Below are 26,548 nucleotides of genomic sequence, written 5' to 3' on the forward strand. Positions count from 1 at the left end.
TTCAATGTTTCTTGCGCTTGTTAGTGGATTTAGCTATTTGTGCCACAGCGCGTGGAGCAACAGCACTCTGTCCGTGTCTGTCCTCTCGGTCGTCGCGATGTAGGCTACGGAGCATCTTCACAGCAACGCTTTCTCATTAACAAGTGGCGCACGTACATCTCTTTGGACTTTTGAGTCTTCCATATTCACATTTTGGAAGGAAATATACATTGGACATCTTTTTCAAGTTACCCAAGGTAAGATCTTTCTTGTTTTTCTTTTTTTAAGGATTTGCTGATCGAATAATAATACCACATCTTCATTAGGTTAATACAACAAAAGCATATTTTAGGAGTGAATGTGAGCAGAAATTGTAATAGCTTAATAATTACATGAAGTATGTTAGAAAATAATGATCAATCATCAATGCATTAGCCTGCCTATTGAAAAAGACTTTGCCTTTATTTTATTTGAAATGCATACAGATTGCCCCGTCCCGTGGTCAATAATCAACCTAATTATTGACCGTGCTTGATTGCAACTGCAAATTAAAATATTCGTGTCATTTGCTCAACTCTTGCAGAGTTGACTGACGGAGCTCAGTGAGCAGAGGGCTGGCCTACAGTGTATAGGACTGATCTTTCTGAACAATGGCAGATGGTATAGCAGTGTACCTTCTCCCATCCACATCATTTAATGCTAGAGATTGGCACAATTCAATTTAGTTTATAGTTAGCTAGTTCAGGAACTGAAATTGAGTTTATGTGAATGTAATTAAATATGAACATTTCATTACATATTGAATTAACATCTACATGAGTAGAATTTGAATTATTTCCATAACTGTCGTTATCCATTGACCTGTGGTGCTGAAGGTTGGAACCTCGGAACGCCGCTATCCCGCTGTCCAAGGTTCTGAAATGAAATCTCTCTTGATTTGTTCACATCGGACATTCTGTATACGTGCAGAGGGAGGATGACTTACTTCTGCTCAGTCATCCTGCTTGTTTACCTTAATATCTTGGTCTTGGTTTTGTCTAGTTGTTGACTGGAGGTTGAAGAGGTTTACAGACAACCTAATCTCCAAATAAAACGCCAACCCGTGCAGCAACATAATTACGCCATGGCTGGACATTGTGGTGCCATATCTTAGCTGTCACAAAATTAAGCCATGGCTGGACGTTTTAATTATACCATGTGGTGCCATATCATAGCTGTCAGTCAAGCTGTCAGTATACTCTAATTATGCCAAACATTTCCAAACGGCCTGTCCAGCGAATTAAAGGCTCCCTGTGTGAAACATTCTATGAGAATTATTTTTATTTAACCTTTATTTATTTAACCTTTATTTAACTAGGCAAGTCAGTTAAGAACACAGTTAGGAACACACTCCTGCCAAACCCGGACGACGCTGGGCCAATTTTGCGCTGCCCTCTGGGACTTCCAATCACAGCCGAATGTGATACAGCCTGGAATCGAACCAGGGACTGTAGTGATGCCTCTTGCACTGAGGTGCAGCGCCTTAGACCGCTTCGCCACTCAGGGGCCCAGCCCCCCGAGAAAGAGTGACACAATCTGAATGACCTAAAATAAAAATCACAAATTGGTCTTTCACAGTCAGGCCAACCCAAGCTGTAATGTGCAAGTAGATTAATAGTAGGCCTAATATTGAAACAGAAAATGTAGGCTTTAAACTGAGTCAGAAATTCAGATTTCCGATTTCCTCCAATTTTTTCAGGTTTTTGCTCTCCAAGTCACACTTTTTTTTTATACAGAAATACGACACAATTGTATGCTATAATACCATGACAATGCTTGAACAACATCAGCAGACCACTTTTGAGGTCTCTGAAAAAATCTAAGAATTCTCTATATTTTTATTTAATTGCCTTTTAATTCAATTGTGCAGGCACTTAGCACTGTTGTTTGATTAGCAGTGTTTCTATTGAACATGAGAAGGAGTTTGCAAAAGAAATGGCCACTGGATTGATGCAAATTATATTGTGACAGGTAGGCAGAGGCTACTTTGTAGCTAGTTAACATTTAAAAGGGACGTTTTTGGGAAAGCCTTGCCATCTACCAGAAAACAGTCAGGTCTATCATTAGCGTCGCTATATTTGTCCTGTTCCTTAATTGTTTGACACCTGGACGGTTTACTTGATATTATGAGTCATGTCTTGCCTTGCTTCAAAATAGCCCATAGCCAAAATCTCCTGTTCTAAATGTTTTCTTTAAACTTTCTTTCATTGTCTAGCAGCCAAAGGCATTATCCTAATCATATTAGCAACCCATGATAGTTGTTGCATCTTTAAACACCCCCTCTTTCTAAATTTCTAAAGAATATTTCCATCTCTGTCCATGAAACCGCTCGCATGCACATTTGCAATTGCATTTTGGAACGTTCACGCGTAGGCCTACCGCCGTGTGTACATTGCTGCGCCTAAAATGTGAAGAAATAATAGTTTATCAACATGTTAAGCTAAACATTCTGATCTGTTCTATCAGCCTTGTTAATTGATATGACATATACTTCCACTACTCTACTTTGTGTGAGGATTAAGAAGTGAGCATACGCAATGCCCACTGAAAAATAAGTGGGTATATGACGCATACCTGCGTATATCCCCATTACACCACTGGGTTAAGGTTAGGGATAGGGTTAAACTTAAGTTTAGGCATTAATTCCGAGTGATTGAGTTAAGGGTTAAGGTTTGGGAAAGGCTTAAAACAAAAAACAAGTGCCTAGCACTGGGATTGAACATCTGGACCCAGATCTGCCCAGGAGACATCCCTGGAGAATATGCTGATTGAAATTCAGAATGATTACTAGAGTAAATTTTATCAGCAGATCTCTCACCTGTAGTTTGAGTTATGAGGTGTTGCAGGTGCACTGACCCTGGAAATGAGCTGTTAATTTCCCAGGTTGGTGGAATTTGTTCTCCATCCAATTAAAATTCCTCGCTTCCAGTACTTTGGACTTCAAAAAAACTTGTCAATTCTGTCAATGTTTCACATGTGAAAGTTAATTAACAAAAGCCCAAAGGAGCTTAGGCCACTTATCAATCATTGGCAGGTTAGAAACTTCAGAGAGAAAGGAGCTTGAAGTCAATAGTTATTCTCTCCAGTTGAGGAGAAACTTTGACCGTTTTTGAGGCAGAGCTGATGTGATTGATGAATAACGTTTTGATGCCATGGTGCTCAGCAGGGTACTAGCACACCTGCAGAATATAATCACTAGCAAAAATACCTTGACATTTTTCACTTCGCTCATTCTTTTGTCATCTGTGTTTGAGTGTGTGTTTGAGTGAGGGAGTGAGTGTGTGTGTGAGAGACGGCATATAGTTGACTGAATCATCACACAATCATCAAGGCAGAAAATGGTTCTTATGGATTTCTGGAGACTATGTTGTGTTTTATACGTAATAACCAATCAATATCCACTTCCTGTGAGTGTGGTGTTGCCTGTTATTACCTAGGTATTGTAAAGGCTCTAACTTGTCTAAGTATGGGCTCTCTTGATTGGATGACTTTGTCAAGGGGATGTTTCTAACAAGGTCTCAGCACACGGTCATGGTCATTGAAATCTTATTGATGTGACTGGAAAGGTTACACCTCCGCCCATCCACTGTTGCACACACACACACACACACACACACACACACACACACACACACACACACACACACACACACACACAGCACACACACACACACATGTACATACATTAGAAGGTTATTCACATAAGGTGCATGTATGTCAATGGAAAGTGCCTTCAAGGTTCCACCCACCATAGAAAGATGGCTTTTAAAGTAGAATTAAAAAGAAATAAAAAAACAGAAGGAAGCAAGCGCACTGTCACGACCGTCGTTCTGATGAGACCAAGGTGCAGCGTGGTAGGCGTACATATTCCTTTTTAATAAATGAACAACCAACAAAAACAACCAATAACGAACGAAACGTGAAGCTTCACAATATGTGCTGACAGGCAATTAAACATAGACAAATCCACAAATAACCATGGGGAAATGGCTACCTAAATATGATCCAAATCAGAGACAACGATAAACAGCTGCTTCTGATTGGGAACCATATCAGGCCACCATAGACATTCAAATTCACCTAGATGACCCTCCCAAGTCACTATCATGCCCAACCAACACAGAGAATAACAGCTTACTATGGTCAGGGTGTGCACACACCATCTCAACCAGACTGTTATTTTGTGAATGACTACAATATATTCTAGAGGTGTCCAATGTGACAAATAATTTCACTGTCTGAAAAGCACAAAGAAAGAAATCCACAAACTAAAACTACCATATCTCCTCTCTCTCTCTCTCTCTCTCTCTCTCTCACTCATTCTCTCGCTCTCTCTCTCTCTCTCTCTCTCTCTCTCTCTCTCTCTCACACTCTCTCTCTCACTCTCTCTGTCCTCAGATTCCACCATGACGCACACTCTGGATTCCATCAGCTCCAACAGAACAGAAGACTGGAACACCACTTTCTTCAACTCATCCAGGGACCTCCAGCACCCCCCATACCCATTCTACCAACAGAACATCACATACGTGGACCTCTACCTCCACAAGCCCTCGGTGGTGGTAGTCTTCATTGTGTCTTACCTGCTCATTTTCCTGGTGTGCATGGTGGGGAATGGTGTTGTGTGTTTCATTGTCTTGCGGAGCAAGAACATGAGGACGGTCACCAACCTCTTTATACTCAACCTGGCCATCAGTGACCTACTGGTGGGCATCTTCTGCATGCCAACTACCCTGGTGGACAACATCATAACAGGTTAGTAGCCAAAGTCCTCTTAACCCTAACCCTAGCCTCAACCACAACACCAACCCAAGCTTAATGTCCACACTCTAGCTCAGTGCTTCTCAATTATTTTCTGTTACGCCACCCCTAGGAAGAAGTAACCATTTCGCGCCCCCCAACTCTCCGCCGCGACTGTAAATAGTTTCATTTGTCTATAAAATTGTTATAAGTACACCTCTGCATAACATTGTATCCTTATTAACATTAAAGAAAACAAAAAAGAAAGATATAGATCAACTTACAAAGAATAACTTTATTAACATTGTTTTTTAGTCTGTAACAGAAAAGACTTAAAGTGCATCGATTTGCCTGAAATGTAAAAAATAATTCAAGCCTTATTTAAACTGTAAGCATTTTTTTACCATTTGATACTGAAAAATTAAATTAAATATTATCAATAAATAATAATAAATTCAAATTGATCAGCAACATTAACTCAGGAGTACAATATATGAAACACTTTGACCTATAAAACAAAAATGAATAAAACCATTTTTGCTGATTTTTTTAAATCAAAATGAGGAAGTGATAGTTTTATTTTTGCAGCACTTGCGTCATCCAGCATGACAGAGACCATGTCTAATGCTGCAGGTAGTATCAGCTCCTCTGCTATGGAGTGTTTTTTTTTGCACTGAGCAATTTGGTACGCCACTTTATATGATGCTAACAGTGCTCGCTGGTTTACTGAAGTAGCATTCACAAAGCGGGACGATTGTTGGCAATATTCGGCACGTTTTTGCTGAAAAAACTCAAATGGCTTATCAGCGTGATTGGGGTGTAATGTCTTTAAGTGACGCCTTAATTTATTTGGCTTTATGCTGTCCGCTGCCAACATTTTTAGACACAGTAAACATACCGGTCTTTCCTCGTCTCCCACCGTAGTCACAGTGAAGCCAAGCGCTACATACGCGTCGTCATATTTCCTCGTCTTAGCTTTCGGGAGACTTACGTTTGTCTCATTATCTCCGTCTCTCTCCGCCTTTCTTTTCATCCCTGTTAAATATTTTTCCATGGTGTCTCTTAAGGGTTTGTTATCTGCACTTCATATCTCCTGCTCTGTGCTGTGTGCTCTTGTTCGGTGCAACAAAAAAAACAATTCCCTGCAGCAAAAAAAAGCATGTTCCCTGGGGTCACATCGCATCGAGCCCCCCGAGGGGGGCGCGCCCCACTATTTGAGAAGGACTGCTCTAGCTCAACCCTAATACTAGCCTCAACCACAACCCTAACCCTAACCCTAGCTTCATGTCCACACTCCTGCTTAACCCTAGTTTAACCGCAATTATAGTATATCATTATTATCTACACTGAACAAAAATATAAACGCAACATGTAAAATAAATGATCCCAGAAATGTTGTTAATGCTCAAAAAACGTGTTTCTCTCAAATGATGTGCACAAATTTGTTTCTACGGACCCCCCCTCCCGGATCCGGGATCATCCTCATCAGAAAAGCTCACTAGCATAGCCCAGCCTAGCGCCACAAGGATATCATATAATATAATTTCATGAAATCACAAGTCCAATACAGCAAATGAAAGATAAACATCTTGTGAATCCAGCCAACATTTCCGATTTTTAAAATGTTTTACAGCGAAAACACAATATATATTTATGTTAGCTCACCACAATAGCCAAACACACAACGCCATTTTTTCACCGCAAAGATAGCTTTCACAAAACCCACAAATAGAGATAAAATGAATCACTAACCTTTGAACAACTTCATCAGATGACAGTCTTATGACATCATGTTATACAATACATTTATGTTTTGTTCAAAAATGTGCATATTTATAGCTACAAATCTGGGTTTTACAACGTAGCCATCATCACAAATAGCACCAAAATTTCCGGAGAATTTTTGGAGTCACGTAATCTAACAGAAAAACTCATCATAAACTTTGCTGAAAAATACATGTTGGACAAATAATTAAAGATACACTGGTTCTTAATGCAACCGCTGTGTTAGATTTAAAAAAATAACTTTATTAAAAAGCACAGCATACAATAATCTGAGACAGCGCTCAGCCATTCTCCGCCATGTTGGAGTCCACATATTCAACAAAAATACGAAATAACATCATAAATATTCTCTTACCTTTGATGAACTTTCCTCAGAATGCAGTGCCAGGAGTCCTAGTTCCACAATAAATCGTTGTTTTGTTTTAGAATGTCCATTTCTTCTGTCGAATTAGCAACTTTGGCTAGCATAGTGGAGCGCACATGTTCATGAACGTTTGGCGCATGGAACGAAAAATTCCAAAATTCATAATAAAAGTCGAATAAACTGGTCAAACTCAGTTGAAAATCCATCTTTATGACGTTTTTCTCATATGTATCCAATAACGTCCCAGACGGAGCATTTCTTTGTGTCTACCTAACCCATTGCAGAAAATGATATGGTGCTCCCAGGTGCGCAGCAAAATACTGCCAATATGGCTGACCTGTCACTCCAAAAGCTCTCATTCGGTCCCACATCAGGCCAGACACCTCATTCAACATTCTACTGCCTGTTGACATCTAGTGGAAGGCGTATGAAGTGCATACATATCCATAAATACAAGGCAATTGAATAGGCAGGGCCTGTCACAGAGACCCATTTCAGAATTTTCACTTCCTGTTTGGAACTTTGCCTGCCAAATGAGTTCTGTTTTACTCACAGATATAATTCAAACAGTTTTAGAAACTTCAGAGTGTTTTCTATCCAATAGTAATAATAATATGCATATCATATGATCTAGAACAGAGTACGAGGCCGTTTAATTTGGGCACTATTTTTGCCCAAAGTGGAAATGGCGCCCCCTATTAAGAAGAAGTTAACTCCCTGTTAGTGAGCATTTCTCCATTGCCAAGATAATCCATCCACCTGATAGTTGTGGCATATCAAGCAGCTGATTATACAGCATGATTATTACACAGGTGCACCTTGAGCTGGGGACAATGAAAGTCCACCTTAAAATGTGCAGTTTTGTCACACAACACAATGCCACTGATGTCTCAAGTTTTGATGGAGTGTGCAATTGACATGCTGACTGCAGGATTGTCCACCAGAGCTGTTGCCAGACAATTGAATGTTCATTTCTCTACCATAAGCCGCCTCCAACATCGTTTTAGAGAATTTGGCAGTACGTCCAACCGTAGAACACGTGTATGGCATCATGTGGGCGAGCGGATTGCTGACGTTGTGAACAGTGCCCCATGGTGGAGGTGGGGTTATGGTATGGGCAGGCATAAGCTACGGACATCAAATACAATTACATTTTATGGATGGCAATTTGAAAGCACAGAAATATCGTCACTAGATCCTCAGGCCCATTGTGAGGCCCATTTCTTTTAAGGAATCTGTATTTCTGTATGCATATCTGTATTTCCAGTCATGTGAAATCCATAGATTAGGGCCTAAAGAATGTATTTAAATTGACTGATTTCCTCATATAAACTGTAACTCAGTAAAATCTTTGAAATTGTTACATGTTGCGTTTATATTTTGGTTCAGTGTATATATACACCTCATTTGGAAAGCAAACACGAAAAACAAAACACAATGATATGAAACAAACACAGTAAAAAAGCATCCGCCTGAATTGCCTAGAGCAGGGCTTCCCAGCCCTGTTCCTGGAGAGCTATCCTCCTGTAGGATTTCACTTTAACCCCAGTTGTAACCAACTTGATTCAGCTTATCAACTAGCTAATTATTAGTATCAGGTTAGATTAGGGTTGGAGCGAAAACCTACAGGATGGTAGCTCTCCAGGAACCGGGTTAGAGAGCTCTGCCCCAGAGGGACCTAATCCATAAAATTTAAGGACTTTTGGAGATCGATCATTCCACGAGAGGCAAACATTTTGAAGGCAAATTAATTTAACCCAGTGGAGATTAAAGGTATCTCCAGTGTCAGCAGTGGATTCGGAAAGTATTCAGACCCCTTTACCTTTTCCACATTTTGTTACGTTACAGCCTTATTCTTAAATGTATTAAATCATTTCCCCCCAAACAATATAACCCATAATGAAAAAGCGAAACAGGTTTTTTGAAATGTTTATAATAATAATAATAATAATAATAATAATAATAATTTACATAATTAATAATAATTTACATAATTATTCAGACCCTTTGCTTTGAGACTCTAAATTGAGCTCAGGTGTATCCTGCCTCCATTGATCATCCTTGAGATGTATCTACAACTTGATAGGAGTCCACCTGTGGTAAATCAAATTGATTGGACATCATTTTGAAATGCACAAACCTGTCTACATAAGGTCCCACAGTTGACAGTGCATGTCCGAGCAAAAACCAAGCCATGAGATCTAATGAATTGTCCGTAGAGCTCAGAGACAGGATTGTGTCAAGGGATAGATCTGCGGAAGGGTACCAAAACATTTCTGCAGCATTGAAGGTCCCCAAGAACACAGTGGCCTCCATTCTTAAAGAAGTTTGGAACCACCAAGACTGAGCAATCGGGGGAAAAGGGCCTTGGTCAGGGAGGTGACCAAGAACCCGATGGTCACTCTGACAGAGCTCCAGAGATTCTCGATGGAGATGGGAGAACCTTTCCTGAAGGACAACCATTTCTGCAGCACTGCACCAATCAGGCCTTTATGGTAGAGTGGCACGACAGAATCCACTCCTCCGTAAAAGGCACATGACAGCACGCTTGGAGTTTGCCAAAAGGCACCTAAAGATTTTCAGACCATGAAAAAACAAGATTCTATGGTCTAATGAAACCAAGATTGAACTCTTTAGTCTGAATGCCAGGTATCACGTCTGGAGGAAACCTGGCAGCATCCCTACGGTGAAGCATGGTGGTGGCAGCATCATTCTATGGGGATGTTTTTCATTGGCAGGGACTTGGAGACTAGTCAGGATCGAGGGAAAGATGAACGGAGCAAAGTACAGAGAGATCCTTGATGAAATCCTGCTCCAGAATGCTCAGGACCTCAGACTGGGGAAAAGGTTTACCTTCCAACAGGGCAATGACGCTAAGAACACAGCTAACACAACGCAGGAATGGCTTCAGGACAAGTCTTTGAATGTCCTTGAGTAGCCCAGCCAGAGCCCGGACTTGAACCCTATTGAACAACTCTGTAGCACAACCTGAAAATAGCTGTACAACAATGCTCCCCATCCAACCTGACAGAGGTTGAGAGGATCTACTGAGAAGAATGGGAGAAACACCCAAATACAAGAAAAAAGACTACAATCATCAGGAATTCAGCTAGAGTGAGTTTAATTTAGGAAATCTGTTCCCAAGAATTCCCACAAATAGAAAAATAGATAATGTCTCACCGTAATCAAGGTCAGAAATTATTGTTATTTTCAAATACAATCTGTTTTTGGGATTAGTTGTGTTCAATTAGTTGTGTTCAAAGATGGCCCGTGGCTGAAACTAGTTGCCTATCCCTGCTATAGAAGAAGCCTAGTTTAATTCTTAATTTCTTAACTAACTTATCAACATGCAAGATAACTTTTAGTCAATCCAGATACCCATATATTTACAAGTGGGGACAGGATCAATGAGGGCACCATCCAAAGTACGTATGCATAAATCATCAGATAAATTTTTACAAATTCATAGAAAATGAAATGCTGAATTGTCTTTAGTCAATAAGTATTCAATCCCTTTGTTATGGCATGCCTAAATAAGTTCAGTAGTACAAATTTGCTTAACAGGTCACATAATAAGTTGCTTGCACTAAGCTAACATATGGCATTGCTTTAAGATGGTCATATAATGTATTATTTAGCTATTTAATTTAGAATTTTAGGACATTGAGTTACACATTCATAAATGACAAAAAAGATAGTAAAAAATTTATCATAAGGAATAAGGTTTTCAAATGTTTGTCCTATATCTAAGAGATAAGAAAGCTCAGGAAATACAAGTCGGAAGTTTACATACACTTAGGTTAGAGTAATTAAAACTCGTTTTTCAACCACTCCACAAATTTCTTGTTAACAAACTATAGTTTTGGCAAGTCGGTTAGGACATCTACTTTGTGCATGACACAAGAAATTTTTCCAACCATGTTTACAGACAGATTATTTCACTTATAATTCACTGTATCATAATTTCAGTGGCTCTAAAGTTTACATACACTAAGTTGACTGTGCCTTTAAACAGTTTGAAAAATTCCAGAAAATGATGTCATGGCTTTAGAAGCTTCTGTTTGGCTAATTGACATCATTTGAGTCAATTAGAGGTGTACCTGTGGATGTATTTCAAGGCCCACCTTCAAACGCAGTGCCTCTTTGCTTGACATCATGGGAAAATCAAAAGAAATCAGCCAAGACCTCAGAAAAAAATTGTAGACCTCCACAAGTCTGGTTCATCCTTGGGAGCAATTTCCAAACGCCTGAAGGTACCACATTCATCTGTACAAACAATAGTACGCAAGTATAAACACCATGGGACCACGCAGCCGTCATACCGCTCAGGAAGGAGATGCGTTCTGTCTCCTAGAGATGAACGTACTTTGGTGCGAAAAGTGCAAATCAATCCCAGAAGAACAGCAAAGGACCTTGTGAAGATGCTGGAGGAAACGGGTCCAAAAGTAGCTATATCCACAGTAAAACGAGTCCTATATCGACATAACCTGAAAGGCCGCTCAGCAAGGAAAAAGCCACTGCTTCAAAACCGCCATAAATAAAGCCAGACTACGGTTTGCAACTGTACATGGGGACAAAGATCATATTTTTTTGAGAAATGTCCTCTGGTCTGATGAAACAAAAATATAACTGTTTGGCCATAATGACCATCGTTATGTTTGGAGGAAAATGGGGGAGGCTTGCAAGCCGAAGAACACCATCCCAACCTTGAAGCATGTTGTGGGGGTGCTTTGCTGCAGGAGGGACTGGTGCACTTCACAAAATAGATGGCATCATGAGAAATAAACATTCCGTGGATATATTGAAGCAACATCTCAAGACATCAGTCAGGAAGTTAAAACTTGGTCGCAAATGGGTCTTCCAAATGGACAATGACCCCAAGCATACTTCCAAAGTTGTGGCAAAATGGCTTAAGGACAACAAAGTCAAGGTATTGGAGTGGCCATCACAAAGCCCTGACCTCAATCCTATAGAAAATGTGTGGGCAGAACTGAAAAAGCCCACAAAAAGCCCACAGGTTTGTAGGAGGCCTACAAACCTGACTCAGTTACACCAGCTCTGTCAGGAGAAATGGGCCAAAATTCACCCAACTTATTGTGGGAAGCTTGTGGAAGGCTACCCGAAAAGTTTGACCCAAGTTAAACAATTTAAAGGCAATGCTACCAAATACTTATTGATTGTATGTGAACTTCTGACCCACCGGGAATGTGATGAAAGAAAGAAAAGCTGAAATAAATCATTCTCTCTACTATTATTTTGACATTTTACATTCTAAAAATAAAGTGGTGATCCTAACTGACCTAAGACAGGGAATTTTTACTAGGATTAAATGTCAGGAATTGTGAAAAACCGAGTTTAAACGTATTTGGCTTAGGTGTATGTAAACTTCCGACTTCAACTGTACATAGGATGCCCAATGAGTGGAAGGCATAAGGACATCAGAGGAGAGCCGATAGTTATTATTCAGGCGGTGAAGATCAAGGCGGAGTAGTTTGGTTGGGAAAGAACAGGGAAGAGGAAACCATACTAATCCAGGGCAGAGTGCAAACAGGAGGAAAAGAGAGGAGCCATTGGGCAGTGGTGGAAAAAGTACCCAATTGTCATACTTGAGTAAAAGTAAAGATAACTTAATAAAAAAATAATAAAGTAAAAGTGAAAGTCACCCAGTCTAATCCTTCTTGAGTAAAAGTCTAAAAGTATTTGGTTGTAAATATACTTAAGTATCAAAAGTAAAAGTATAAATCACTTCAAATTCCTTATATTAGGCAAACCAGAAGGCACCATGTTCTTTAAAAAAAATGTATGGATAGCCAGGGGCACACTCCAACACTCCGACATCATTTACAAACAAAGCAAGTGTGTTAACTGAGTCTGCAAGATCAGAGGCAGTAGGGATGACCAGGGATGTTCTCTTGATAAGTGTGTGAATTTGAAAAATTTTGTGTCTTGCTAAGCATTCATTATGTAACAATTACTTTTGGGTGTCAGGTAAAATATATGGAGTAAAAAGTACATTATTTTCTTTAGGAATGTAGTGAAGTAAAAGTAAAAGTAGTCAAAAATATAAATTGTAAAGTAAAGTACAGATACCCCAAAAAACGACTTTAGTAGTACTTTAAAGTATTGGTAAATGTTTTTATTATTATAATTTTACCTCCCTTTTCTTCCCAATTTCGTAATATCCAATTGCGATCTTGTCTCATCGCTGCAACTCCCCAACGGACTCAGGAGAGGCGAAGGTCAAGTCATGCGTCCTCCAAAACATGACCCTCCAAACCGCGCTTCTTAACACCTGCCCGCTTAACCCGAAAGCCAGCTGCACCAATGTGTCGGAGTAAACACCATTCAACTGACGCCCGGCCCGCTACAAGGAGATGCTAGAGAACAACGAGCCAAGTAAAGCCCCAGCCGACCAAACCCTCCCCTAACCCGGACGACGCTGGGCCAATTGTGCGCCACCCAATATGACTCCCGGGTCGCGGCCGGTTGTGACACAGCCTGGGATCGAACCTGGGTCTGTAGTAACGCCTCAAGCACTGCTATGTAGTGCCTTAGACTGCTGCGCCACTTGGAAGTGAAAATATTTTTTGTTAAGAATTTTACACCACTACCATTGGGCAGGTGCATGACAGCGATTCAGATCCAATAAAATGCCTGATAAATCCACACAGAAACCACCACGGTCAGCAAAGCAGAAAGACAGAGCCCAACTAGTCTACTTTAAACCAGCTAGCACTAGAAATCACAGTCTATAACACATCTGAAACACAAGCCTCAATAGCAGAGCAAAAGCAAAGAGAGAGCAGAGACTTACTCAATGAGATGGTCGGCTGGGGCCCACGCGATGGCAAAAGAATGGACGCTGGGTTACCAGAGCGAGAGCCAGGGAGAGAAGGGCTTCAGGGGAGAGGCCATAGGACTCGGCTAGGGATGCCGTCTGGGCCGGCAGCCTTGTGAGGGTTAACACACTTAAATGTCTTACTCATGTTGGCCATGGAAAATGAGAGCTCACAGTTCTCGTGACAAATGATGGACTTCATCAGCAAAACTGTGTTTTCCTCGATGTGGGTGAAGAAGGTGTTTAGCTTATCCGGGAGCAAGGCGATGTGTCTGGTTTTCCCTGTTACTGGAGTCTTTGCCACATACGTCTCACGTCTGAGCCATTGTCTCTGTATTGACGTTTTGCCTGTTTGATTACCTTACGGAGGGCATAGCTGGGCTGTTTGTACTCGTCCATGTTCCTAGTCACCTTGCCGTCTTTAAATGCTGCCATCTATCCACTGTGTTTGGTTTGGATAAGTTCTAATTGTCCCAGTGGGAACAACATCCTATATGTACTTCCTGATGAACTCAGTCACAGAATCAGTGTATACGTCAATGTAATTATCAGTGGTAACCCAGAACATATCCCAGTCCGCGGGATGAAAACAATCTTGAAACATAGATTCCAATTGGTCAGACCAACGTTGAACAGTCCTTACCAAGTGTACTTCCTGTTTAAGTTTCTGTCTATAGGAAGGGAGGAGCAGAATGGAGGTGTGATCTGATTTGCTGAAGGGAGGGCGGGGGAGGGCTTTGTAGCCATCCTGGAAGGGGGAGTAACAATGGTTTAGAATTCTTGATGAGCGAGTAGTGCAGGCAATGTGTGGATAAATCTTCTGTCACATTGTCCTCAGATTTGCTTAATTAAATAAATGCCGCCTCAGGATATGCAGTTTCTAGTTTGCACAAAGTCCAGTGTAGTTTCTTGAGAGGCTTGAGGATAGAAGATGTTCAAGAGCCTATGGTCTCAGACTTGAGGCAACGGTACCGCTTGCCGTGCGGAAGGAGCGAGAACACTCTATGACTTGGGTGGCTGGAGTCTTTATCAATTTTCTGGGCCTTCCTATCACACCACCTGATATAGAGGTCCTGTATGGTAGGGAGCTCGGCCCCATGATGTACTGGGCCGTACGCACCACCCTCTGTAGCACCATGCGTTCAAGGTCAGTGTATTGCCATACCAAACAGTGATGCAGCCAGTCAATATGCTCTCAATTGTACAGCTGAAGAACTTGTTGACGATTTTGAGGGCCTGTGCCAAATCTTTTCAACCTCCTGATGTGTTAAAACGAGAAAGTGGTGCAAGGTAGTATCCTCAGTAGCTACAGGAGAGAAACCAAATCTCATGGAGAACCCTGGCTCATTCCCTTGGTTCCATCAAAAACAGCATCCATTCTCTTCTTAATTGTTTAAGTCAGTAAATGATTTTGCTTTCACTACAGTGAACATACTGTATCACAGGTCTCACATTTTATGGCTTGACACTCCATCTCTGGATCTGACTCCAAAACAGAGGAGTCTGACATGCTTATACTTAGTACTTAATAAAACACTTAAAACAATGGTTTTATAGGTATAAAATGTGTCTTTGAAATATAAAATCTATCATGCATTGAGTTGTTCAACTGACTAGGTATCACCTTTCCTGAAGTGTTTAAAAAAAAAATAACACTGAAGGGCAGAATCGCAACTCCAAACTTTCTAGCCTCAACCACAACCCTAAATCTAACCCTAGCTTCATGTCCACACTCCGACTCAACCCTAACCCTCGACCACAACCCTAACCCTAGCTTCATGTCCACCCTCTGGCTCAACTCTAACCACAGTAACCCTAACCATAACAATCCTGCATGCCAACAACTTTATAACATGTCACACACTTTCCACACTTTCTCTGTGATAGTATTGCTAACATGTTGTTTGTGGTATTGGGGTTATTTTCTTGAATGTTTGTGTTTACTGTAATGGTCATATTCTGACAGCTGATAGGTCCAATGGATAAAATCAGTCCAAGAGCGTCAACCATTGCTACTTCTATACCTACAGCACTTGCTTAAAGTGACAAAGTCATGAACTTAGTGCTTAGAGTGCTATCTACGTTTGCCCAACGTCTATTACACAGTTTCCAATCGCTTGTCTTTCCAAGTATTCCCTTGCTCAGTCCCTATACATTTTTGTTAATGCTTATGATCTTTTTCATAATATTCTTTTGTTGTTACCACCACAAATATATGCTGCCACTAAGGCCGCACTGAACGAGCTGTATAAGGTGTCATGACGTGTCCCTCTTTGGGTATAGCGAGTGGCTTCCCCCTCTCTCCCTCCTACACCCAGGTTCTGTTATCTCAGGTCGTAAATTCCTGGAGGAGACTCTCTCCTCCTGGCCATGCAGGAAGAGACACATAGAGAGCAAAGGAACTCCTTCTACATGACAGAACTTTAGAACTGAACAATATCCATGTTTTGGAGAATGTGCAAACGGTTGGTGGAGAAGCCAGCTACGACCCGGTCCGTTTTGTTTCATGTTTGTGACCTCATGAAAGACAATACAGCCACATTACCATAACTCTGTTTATACAGGAGCCTCCGTTATGAGGTTTGCGTCTAATTATTGTATAAAATGAATGAGTAAAGATTAAACTATTTGTGAAATGATGTAATGTGATTTTAAACGGTTAATGTGAGAGAATTGTATTCCCTTTAAAGTTTAACTAAGTCATTGGCCCGCCCCCATGAGCACAGACATGATCTGGCTCATGGGACAGCCCTTTTCTACTGTTACGAATAAAACCCCCACCTGAAGAAATCCTCTTCAGACCATGCGTACCTCGGACACCGAGGGGGCAAAGGTTGAGTTTAGACCACAAAAATCTCTGTATAAGCTAATGTTGTAATGGTTGTTGACTTCCTAACCATATCACGTGGAGCATTGGCTACACGTGTGGAAATGGTTGAACTCTGAGACTATCGATCCTGACAGAATGAGAGCAAATCTTCGATACTAATTACTAGTCTACAGCTAGAAATTGTTAACCTGGGATGCGAAGACTGACAACCGCCGAAACATCTATTCTATAAGAACATTTCTGAATGGTACCCGAAGTATCTATTCTAACCACGAAAAACTCCAGGGAAGCAGAGAGGCGTTTGGATGAACTTTCCAACAGAAAGACGAACGATTCCAACAGAGATCACGACGACACACTGAGCGTAAATATATATTGATTGCAATTATTCCCGAATGAGTGAGCGTTCATGTGCAAAGGATTAGCATTTCAATTAATATAATTATCAACTGTGTAGTGACTCTTTTTTCTTTCCCGTCCTTCTCAGTCCACACCCACTTCCCTTTGTCCACCAAGCCGTCATATCGGCTTAGCCCACTAGGGAACCTCCCCTATCATTTCCTTGTAACCATATCTACTGTTTGTTTGTTTGTGCATTTGTGTGATTATTTAGTTAGTTAGTAAATAAATGATTAAGACAATTGGTGTATGGATGATTCATAGTAAGGGCTGGGTTCGTGCAGATAACCAACAATTTACGACGTTTGGAATGAGACTAACGTGAGGTAAAGAATAATTAATTAATTTGAAGACTAATTGAGTTATATTAGGAAAATTATAACTTTGTAATCTGAAGATTTTCCTTGGTGCCCCAACATCCTAGTTAATTACATTTACATGATTCGTTTAATCACGTAATAATCATTAGAGAAATTATTTGATAAAATATGTCTTCGACAAAGGCCATAAGCAAACAAGAAAATGCTCACCCAAATACGACACTCCAAGTGGCCAGGGATTTTAATGCAGGGAAACTGAAATCCGTTTTACCTCCGTTCTACCAGCAAGTCTCCTGTGCAATTAGAGGTGAAAAAAACTCTAGGTCATCTCTTTTCTACACACAGAGATGCATACAAAGCTCTCCCTTGCCTTCCATTTGGCAAATCTGACCAATACTCCATCCTCTTAATTCCTGCTTACAAGCAAAAGCTCAAACAGGAAGTACCAGGGATGCGTTCAAAATGGAAGTGGTCCGATGAAGCGAACGCTAAACTACAGGACTGTTTCGCTAGCACAGATTGGAACATGCTACGGCATTCATCCAATGGCATTGAGGAGTTTACCATATCAGTCAGCAACTTAATTAATAAGTGCATCGGCGACATAGTCCCCACAGTGACTGTACGTACATATCCTAACCAGAAGCCATGGATTGCGGGCAACATCCACACTGAGCTAATGGTAGAGCTTCCACTTTCAAGTAGCAGGACACAAATCTGGACACGTATAAGATATCCACTATGCCCTCCGATGAACCATGAAACAGGCAAAACATCAATACAGGACTAAAATCTAATCCTACTCTGACACTTGTCAGATGTGGCAGGGCTTGCAAACTATCATGGACTACAAAGGGAAACCCAGCCGCGAGCTGCCCAGTGACGCCAGCCTACCAGAGGAGCTAAATGCCTTCTATGCTCGCTTCTGGCAATCAACACTGAATCATGCATGAGCGCACCAGCTGTTCCTGACGACTGTGTGACCACACTCTCCATAGCCCATGTGAGTAAGACCTTTAAATAGGTTAACATTCACAAGGCCACAGGGCCAGACGGATTAGCAGGACGCGTACTCAGAGCATGTGCTGACCAGCTAGTAAGTTTCTTCACTGACATTTTCAACCTTTCCCTGACCCAGTCTGTAATACCCACATGTTTCAAGCAGACTATCAAAGTACTCGTGTCTAACTGACTATTGCCCCGTAGCGCTCACATCTGCAGCCATAAAATGCTTTGAAAGGATGGACCCACAATTCACATACAGCCCCAACAAATTCACAAATGAAACAATCTCTATTGCACTCCACACTTCCCTTTCCCACCTGGACAAAATTAATGTCTACGTGAGAATGCTGTTCATTGACTACAGCTCAGAGCCCTCTAAGCTCATCACTAAACTAAGGACCCTGGGATTAAACACCTCCCTCTGCAATTGGATACTGGACCCTCTGGCGGGCCGCCCCCAGGTGGTGAGGTTAGGCAACAATACGGTAATCTACGCTGACCCTCAAACTCTCCCTCAACGTCAGCAAGATAAAGGAGCTTATCGTGGACTACAGGAAACGGAAGGCCGAGCACCCCCCCCATTCATGACAACACCTTTTTTCCCCCTCAGGAGGCTGAAAAGATTTGGTATGGGCCCTCAGATCCTCAAAAGGTTCTACAGCTGCACCATCAAGAGCATCTTAACTGGCTACATCACCTCTTGGTATGGCAACTGCTCGGCATCCAACCGCAAGGCGCTACAGAGGGTTATGCGTACGACCCAGCTCCCTGCCATCCAGTACCTCTATACCAGGCGGTGTCAGAGGAAAAAATGTCAAAGACTACAGCCACCCAAGTCACAGTCTGCTACCGCAGAGCGTTACCGGAGCACCAAGTCTGGGACCAAAAGGCTTGTGAACAGCTTCTACCCCAAAGCCATAAGACTGCTGAATTGTTAATTAAATGGTTACCCGGATGTTCTGCTTTTCGACCCACTACCTACATGTACATAGTACTTCAATTAATCAATCACCTAACCAAACCTACATGTACATATTACCTCAATCAATCACCCCAACTACCACGTACCTCAGTACACTGACTCGGTACCGTTACTCCTTGTATGTAATCTGTATATTGCCTCGTTATTGTTATTTTATTGTGTTATTTTGTGTCTCTATTTTCTTTTTATTTCTTTGTTAATTTTCTAATTTTTAACTGCATTGTTCGGAAAGGGGCCTGTAAGTAAGCATTTCACGTTAAAGGCTACACTTGTTGTATTCAGCGTATCTGACAAATAACATTTTATGTGAATAGAGATTCAACCTCAGAATCTATTTCACATGACTCATTATTTGTCCCAGATATCTCCTTTCTTGTATATTCTAAATATGTCTCTTTTGACAGGCTGGCCTTTTGGGAGGTTAGTGTGTAAGCTGAGTGGGATGGTTCAAGGCATATCAGTGTCAGCTTCAGTCTTTACTCTGGTGGCAATAGCTGTGGATAGGTGAGGTTTCTTTCAACTGATTAAATCATTTTATTAAATTAATTGTGCGTGTTTGTGTGTGTTTAGACAATTTCAACGCAATTTCACAGCACAACAGACAATTTCACAATACAGACATTTTACAGAATGCTCTTATACTCTCCTCCCCCCTCACCTCCCGTCTGAACAGGTTCCGCTGCATCGTGTACCCCTTCAAGCAGAAGCTGACAATCTCCACCTCCACACTGATCATCATCATCATCTGGGTGCTGGCTATCTCCATAATGTGTCCCTCAGGGGTCATGCTCCAGGTACACTGTCTAATGCTGGTGCATGTCAGGTTTTGTTAATCAATGGATTTGAGAGGGACACATCAACATGTCAAGTTTAACATCAATGTAAAGCGTAAGCATCAGACACATTTTCATCCCTTTCTGTTTTCTTTATTGTGACTATATTTCCAAGGTGACCAAGGAGCAGCGTGTCCTTATCCTACTGGGGGACGGCTACAACAACACCCGCCCCTTCTACTGGTGCCGTGAGAACTGGCCCAATCAAGAGATGAGGAAGATCTACACCACCGTCCTATTCGCTAACATCTATCTAGCCCCATTATCACTCATTGTCATCATGTACGCCCGCATCGGATTCACCCTCTTTAAGACGGCTGTACCCTCCTCTGGCGGGTGCAGTGGTAGTGGCAGCAGCGGTGGGACAAAACCCAGCCTGGACAACCACCGTCAGTCAAAGAAGAAGAAGAGGGTGATCAAGATGCTGTTGGTAGTGGCGCTTCTCTTCATCCTGTCATGGCTCCCGCTGTGGACGCTGATGATGCTGAGCGACTACGCCAGCCTGACGGCAAGCCAGCACCGCATCATCAACATCTACGTGTACCCGCTGGCCCACTGGCTGGCCTTCTTCAACTCCTCCGTCAACCCCATCATCTACGGCTTCTTCAATGAGAACTTCCGACGGGGGTTCCAGGCCGCATTTAAATTCCAGCTGTGCTCCGCAGTCATGGAGCGCCAGAAGACCTACTCGCATCGTATCCAAGGCAATGCAGTGTTACCAGCGAATCTGCACCTGCCCACCGGGCCCGGCTCAGGGGGGTCAGAATTGGCTTTGGTGAACAGGAAGGGGCTGGGTCGGGAGGAAGTTGTCGGGCGGACATCCGGCGGGCGATCGTCAGAGAGCGACGTGAAGGAGCAGGATCTGATCATGGAGGATCTGGAGAAGGTATCCCAGATTTGAACATTTCAAACATACTGTATTGGGACATGTAGTGGACAGATTTAAAGATGTGATTTTAATCACACATACTGTAACACACATACTATACTGTACATGCCATAGAGAGACATTCAGATAACCTGGAGTAGGTATCAGATTTAAACATGACATTTAAACATGTACTGTTACATTTACTGTAATACCCATACTGTGCTATAGACATTCAGGAAATGCGGAAGGTATCCCAGAATACACATACTGTACCTGCCATAGAAACTTGAGGCAGACGCTGCACTGAGAAGACCCTCACACCCACATAATGTGTCCCTGGAGAAGATATCCCAGATTTAAACACTGAATTTTAACATGTACTGTAACTGTACGTGCCATTGCCCATTGGGACCGGCCAGAGGAGCCAGACCCTGCACTGAGCACAGAGGATACAGGCTGCGTCCCAAATGGCACCCTATTCCCTAAATTCTTGCAACAACTTGCCATGTGGCCCCGTTTTTAAAGGATTGTGGGTAATTCCAATTTTTTAGACTTCATGACACTTTTACACAATATTATATGCATGTTTGAAGAAAGAAAACTATATTTCTATATTAGTATTAAGCAGTTTGTTGTGCTTTGAGGTGTACTGGATCATGGTACACGGATATCAAAGCCGATGACACAACATATTCCCAACATCAACAATGTCATGTGCACCACCCTTAATGACCGAGGCAAATGCAACATTCCACACTGCTTGCAGCTCTACCACCACGTATTCTACTGCTAGTGGATTGAGCACTATGCTCAACAATGCCTGCGAAAGTGGGTTAAAATGACTGATAATCAAAAACATAAATCAATGTTAACACAATAAGACACAATCACTGAAAGTAACTAATCAAAAATATTAACTAGATCTAACAGATAACAGTTTTGGAATTGATCAAATTAAGTTGGATCTAAGGCATTTTTTAGATGCTGGACTTGTGAAACACCAAATGATAAGTATATTATACATACGAATACCTCATCTTGGAAATACTCAAAAAGCTGATGCAAATAGTTGCAACATTTACATAATTTAGGAGACACTCTTATCAAGAGCAATTTACAGGAGCAAAGCCTTGCTCAAGGGGACATTGAAATAATTTTCACTTTGTCACATCATGGATTCGAACTAGGGACCTTTTAGTCTTAACCGCTAGGCTACCTGTCACTAAACTAGCACAATATTTTTTACGCTGCAGGCACATCTCTGCTTAGCAGAAGTATTTACAATCTGTCTAAACATCTCTTTCTGAATGTCATGAATATGTTTCATTATTGTGTCCGTGTTTAGTGGATGGTGGATTAATCCATACAGAGACACTGATTGTGGCGAAGAGGGAAGATGATTAACAGGGAATTCTTTTTATACACAATTCTTGATTATGTTCAATTATATGCCAATCTCTCTATGGGGAAAGTCTGATTGGAAAAGACAACATTAACTATAGATGTAAGAAAGATTTGATTTGAGCATCATCTTGTATCATACTGCACTTTGATTGTCTTGTCTCGAACATTGCATTCCATTTGCTTGCACCAAATACACAATCTTCCATTCCAGTACCTCTTTTGTATTGAAAAACATAATTAGGACATATTGTTCTTCAACTGATGTTTAAGGGGGCGCATTTTCTCCTTTTTTTCCCTTCCGCAGGTTATATATGACCTATGAGACACACTTAATGTCACAAAGAAATGGTGCAGTCAACCTTCATTCAGCCGTGCAGTAGCCAGTGGACATCAATTTCCTCATGGCTCTTTAGGGTCATGACTGACTGGTGACATTTAAGAATGACATCTCAGACTTAAGAGGGACATCTTATTGAATGTCACATGATATGCATGGATTCATCCTTACCGGTGGACAATAGAGTACCTGTGCCTCTTGCTGGGCTATGCTCAGTCAAAGAGGGGAGTGGGAGGGTGGATGGATGCAGGGGGACACTTGTTGTGCTCCACACCTCTCAGTCAAAGGGAGGGGCACTCAGAGCCGAGGCTAACGCAGTGACGTGCCTATTCAGTTGCCTTGGGACTGATTCAAACATGACAAGAGACCATGCAGGGATGAGAGATGCCTCCTGCTGCTGCACACTTAAACAGACAAGAGGACTGGGAATGAAAGGGAATAGAAACAACCAAACAACGACCAACAATTAAGCAGTGTACTTATGAGATACAGTGAAGGATATTATTTTATGTTGTTTTGTTTGTATTTTAATAGTGATTGTGAATATTAATTTTTAACGATGAGTGTCTTGCACCAGAATTTTATGCTGCTTTTCTGTGTGCCAAAATATCGTAAACTTTCTGCAGAACAGGAATAGTTGTTCTGACTACTGATCCTTGTTAACAAAGAAAATATTACTTTATGACTACAGCCTACTTAATTTGGAGGCTAAGGAATCTATATGTCATATAAATACAGTAGCTGTATTCATGCATGTTTTACTCTTTTGGAAAACCTTTACGATGTTGGAAAACCTTTATGATGTTGGAAAACCTTTATGATGTGGAAAATAACTGGTAGCCTAATATTTCACTTCCATCATGGTTTCTAGTTCCCACGCTACACTGTGTCTTAACATAGTAACATAACATCACAGTTATGTCAGTCGACACAACGACACTGTTAGGAAACAGGGAATTATGGATCTAGACCAGGGCTCTTCAAACTTGTTCCTGGAGAGATACCCTCCTGTAGGTTCTCGTTCCAACCCCAGATGTATAGCCTGATTCGGCTTATCAACCAGCTAATTATCAGATTAAGGTGTGCTAAAGTAGGGTTGGAGCAAAAACCTACAGGAACAGGGTTTGTTGTATTAAAGGGTTTGTTGTATAAATATATGATGTACTGTATCATATCTGTCAAAGTCATCAAATGTCATCAAATGTTATGATAGGTTGTCTGTCGTTGTCATGAGACTGACAGGGCTGTGATTTGTCATGAAGTATTGCCACAATAGCGGTGTTGTGATTGTCTGGTTCAAGAAATGTGTAACATAAAAAATACATACCTCAGCTTATCGGTTGAAGATGAGTCCACCCAGCCTCTGAGATTGTACAATCATTTGAACTGTTTACAGCTGCTAAGTAATCGTAATAAACCAGTTAAAAATTATTTAATTTTGAAGATGTCAAAGGCTGTGCTATGTTCCCACATTTAAAAACAGTTTAGTATTCACTGTAGTGTTTTTGCAGACTAAAGTACTGTAGTATTTACTGTAGTGTTTTTGCAGACATTACAGTAGTATTTACAATACTGCTTTTGTTATATCATTGACATAGCAGTGTGGTCTTTGTCTTTGAGGAAACCTACTGGACAAAATACTCAAAGAGCAGATTTTCCATAACATGTAGGTAGGATTCAGAGCTTCTGCTCTTTTTTTATAAACTGTAGGGAACACATTATATGGTCTATACTTGGCATGTAGGTTTCGTATGGGTGGCACACATTGGGATATAGGTTAATGGGCAGTGTATATGCAAATCAAATACTTGAATGTATACTATAGTAATTACTGTAGTGTTTTTGCAGATATTACTGTAGTATTAAAGTGTTTTGCAGACTAGTGTTTTTGTGAACAATACTATAGTATTTGCTGTGGTGTTTTTGTGGTCTGTAGTATACTGTAGTATTTACTATACATTTACTCTACAGTATACTACACCATTCTATAGTAAGTACTACACATGCTCGAGGTATACTACAGTGTGTAGTATAGTATTCTACAGTTTACCACAGAATTCTATAGTAAGTACTGTAGTATTCTATAGTAAACTGTACTATTTTTTCATGTGGGTTGTTATGTTGTGTTACTGGGCTTCTGCGTAAATGCGTTGTACTCTGTGTGAGCTTATCATTGCTGATGGAGGAGAACATTGTGGCTTCAAAATAAACATGTTATAAATCTACATGGAAAATACGTTTTTGAGTCAGTGAGTTTGTGAACGAATGTATGCTTTGAGGGACTTGTAATTCACCATGAAATGAATTTTCACTTATCAGTTTCACATCACTTTTTCAATATATCAATGTTCTGTTCACCAGCAAAATCCAGAAACCTACTGTATGCTATGTCTGGAGATGAAACATAGAGAATAGTGAATAGTATAACAAGTCTGCTGTGAGATTTGGACTGTGCTTGATATTTATAAGAGGAGTATGGAGTCAATTGGGTTTTAGAGAGCTCAAATAGTTCCTAGAGTTTCATCATCCTTCTCTGAGTTTTGGCTAGTAGTCATATACATAAGTGGTATAAAAGTAATTCCATCTTAATGCCCCCTGGGACTCAATAAAGTTCTATTATTGTCTATTCGACAAGGACTCCACCACATTTAGACATGGAATTCACCACATTGCCCTTGTTGTTGGCAACACATTTCATAGGAATGGCACAGAGCATTATAATTACTGAACCTACTGTAGTAGCACTTACCATTTCTGGAAAGTGAAGTGAAGTGCTACTGCATAATTGCACACCTAGTCTACTTATAGCCTACTAACGGTATTATATGGTTCTGTTACAGGGTAATAAACTGGCAGCTACACGTGTATAAGATCTATGGCATGTTAAGTGTGGCTGTTCAGTTCAGTAAACCCTGTAGCGATTCCAGCCATTTTAGCTAAGCTAATGGATTCTGTGAATTTTCTATTTAAATAATACCTAATTCCAAAATAAACAGACCAGGCTACAGATAAAACAAGGGGATGAAACAAATGTCAAAAATAAATGAATCCACCGCATTTGCAAACCTTTTTAATCCACAGATGTTTTTAATCCTAATGGATGAACATGGAAGGTATACGGTATACGCTGTCAATGAAAACCCTGAGACTTGCACTCTCCTTCTTCTCTCTCATTCTCGCTCATTCTCTCTCTCCTCTCTATCTCTTTCTCTCTGCCTCTCTCTGCTATCTCTCTCCGTCTCTGCCACCCTCTCTCCCTCTCTCTCTCTCTCTCTCTCTCTCTGCTGCTCTCTCTCCCTCTCTGCCTCCCTCTCCCTCTCTCTCTCCTTTATCCTCTCTCTTCCCATCTTTGTCTGTCTCTCAACTAATCCTGCAGGATTACACACTCACGGCCCTCCTATGGCACATTGCCAAATCACATCCACCTGTGCCTGCTAAGGCTTAATCAAACCTAGCAAAGTACTCTGCATGTTTGCTGCTGTTACAGTTGTTATTGTTGTTGTTCTTAATTCTCCACATACTGTGCCTCGTTGAAAGGTAAATCACTTGATACAAGGCTAAGGCAGTGCAGCCTGCACCTCCCCATCTGTTCGCAGGCATGTGTTTAGCTCTCATCACATAGGCCAGGGCTCTCAAACCCTGTTCCTGGTAGGCTAATGCAACTTTAATGTGAACTCACAACACCATTGACATAGTAAATCATGAATGCATCACGTGGGTGCTTCTATATGTGGCTATATAGCTTGGATCTTCTTTCCACAATGTGTAATTCATTCTGATTCCTTTATTTGGGCATCTGCTTATCAGCAACCCAATGGAGAA

General features: G+C 41.1%; 1 protein-coding gene across 1 annotated transcript; it reads left to right on the top strand.

Moving 5' to 3' along the window:
- On the top strand, window positions 1-24,951 carry LOC111961827 (neuropeptide FF receptor 2-like). The gene is made up of 6 exons (XM_023984389.2): window positions 1-236; window positions 4,417-4,773; window positions 19,686-19,785; window positions 19,955-20,075; window positions 20,230-21,000; window positions 22,694-24,951. Exons 2-6 carry the CDS (start codon window positions 4,425-4,427, stop codon window positions 22,709-22,711), a joined length of 1,359 nt encoding a protein of 452 aa, XP_023840157.1. The 5' UTR covers window positions 1-236; window positions 4,417-4,424; the 3' UTR covers window positions 22,712-24,951.
- Window positions 24,952-26,548: the final 1,597 nt, after the last annotated feature.

Source organism: Salvelinus sp. IW2-2015, linkage group LG4q.1:29 (assembly GCF_002910315.2).
Source record: "Salvelinus sp. IW2-2015 linkage group LG4q.1:29, ASM291031v2, whole genome shotgun sequence".
NCBI lineage: Eukaryota > Metazoa > Chordata > Actinopteri > Salmoniformes > Salmonidae > Salvelinus > Salvelinus sp. IW2-2015.

What these genes read in the sequence shown, in the direction of transcription:
- LOC111961827 (XM_023984389.2), top strand. Translation starts at nt 4,425, where the DNA reads ATGACGCACACTCTGGATTCCATCAGCTCCAACAGAACAGAAGACTGG. An exon ending in GGTGGACAACATCATAACAG is followed by an intron (nt 4,774 to 19,685) that starts GTTAGTAGCCAA and finishes CTCTTTTGACAG; the next exon opens with GCTGGCCTTTTGGGAGGTTA. An exon ending in CCTCAGGGGTCATGCTCCAG is followed by an intron (nt 20,076 to 20,229) that starts GTACACTGTCTA and finishes TATATTTCCAAG; the next exon opens with GTGACCAAGGAGCAGCGTGT.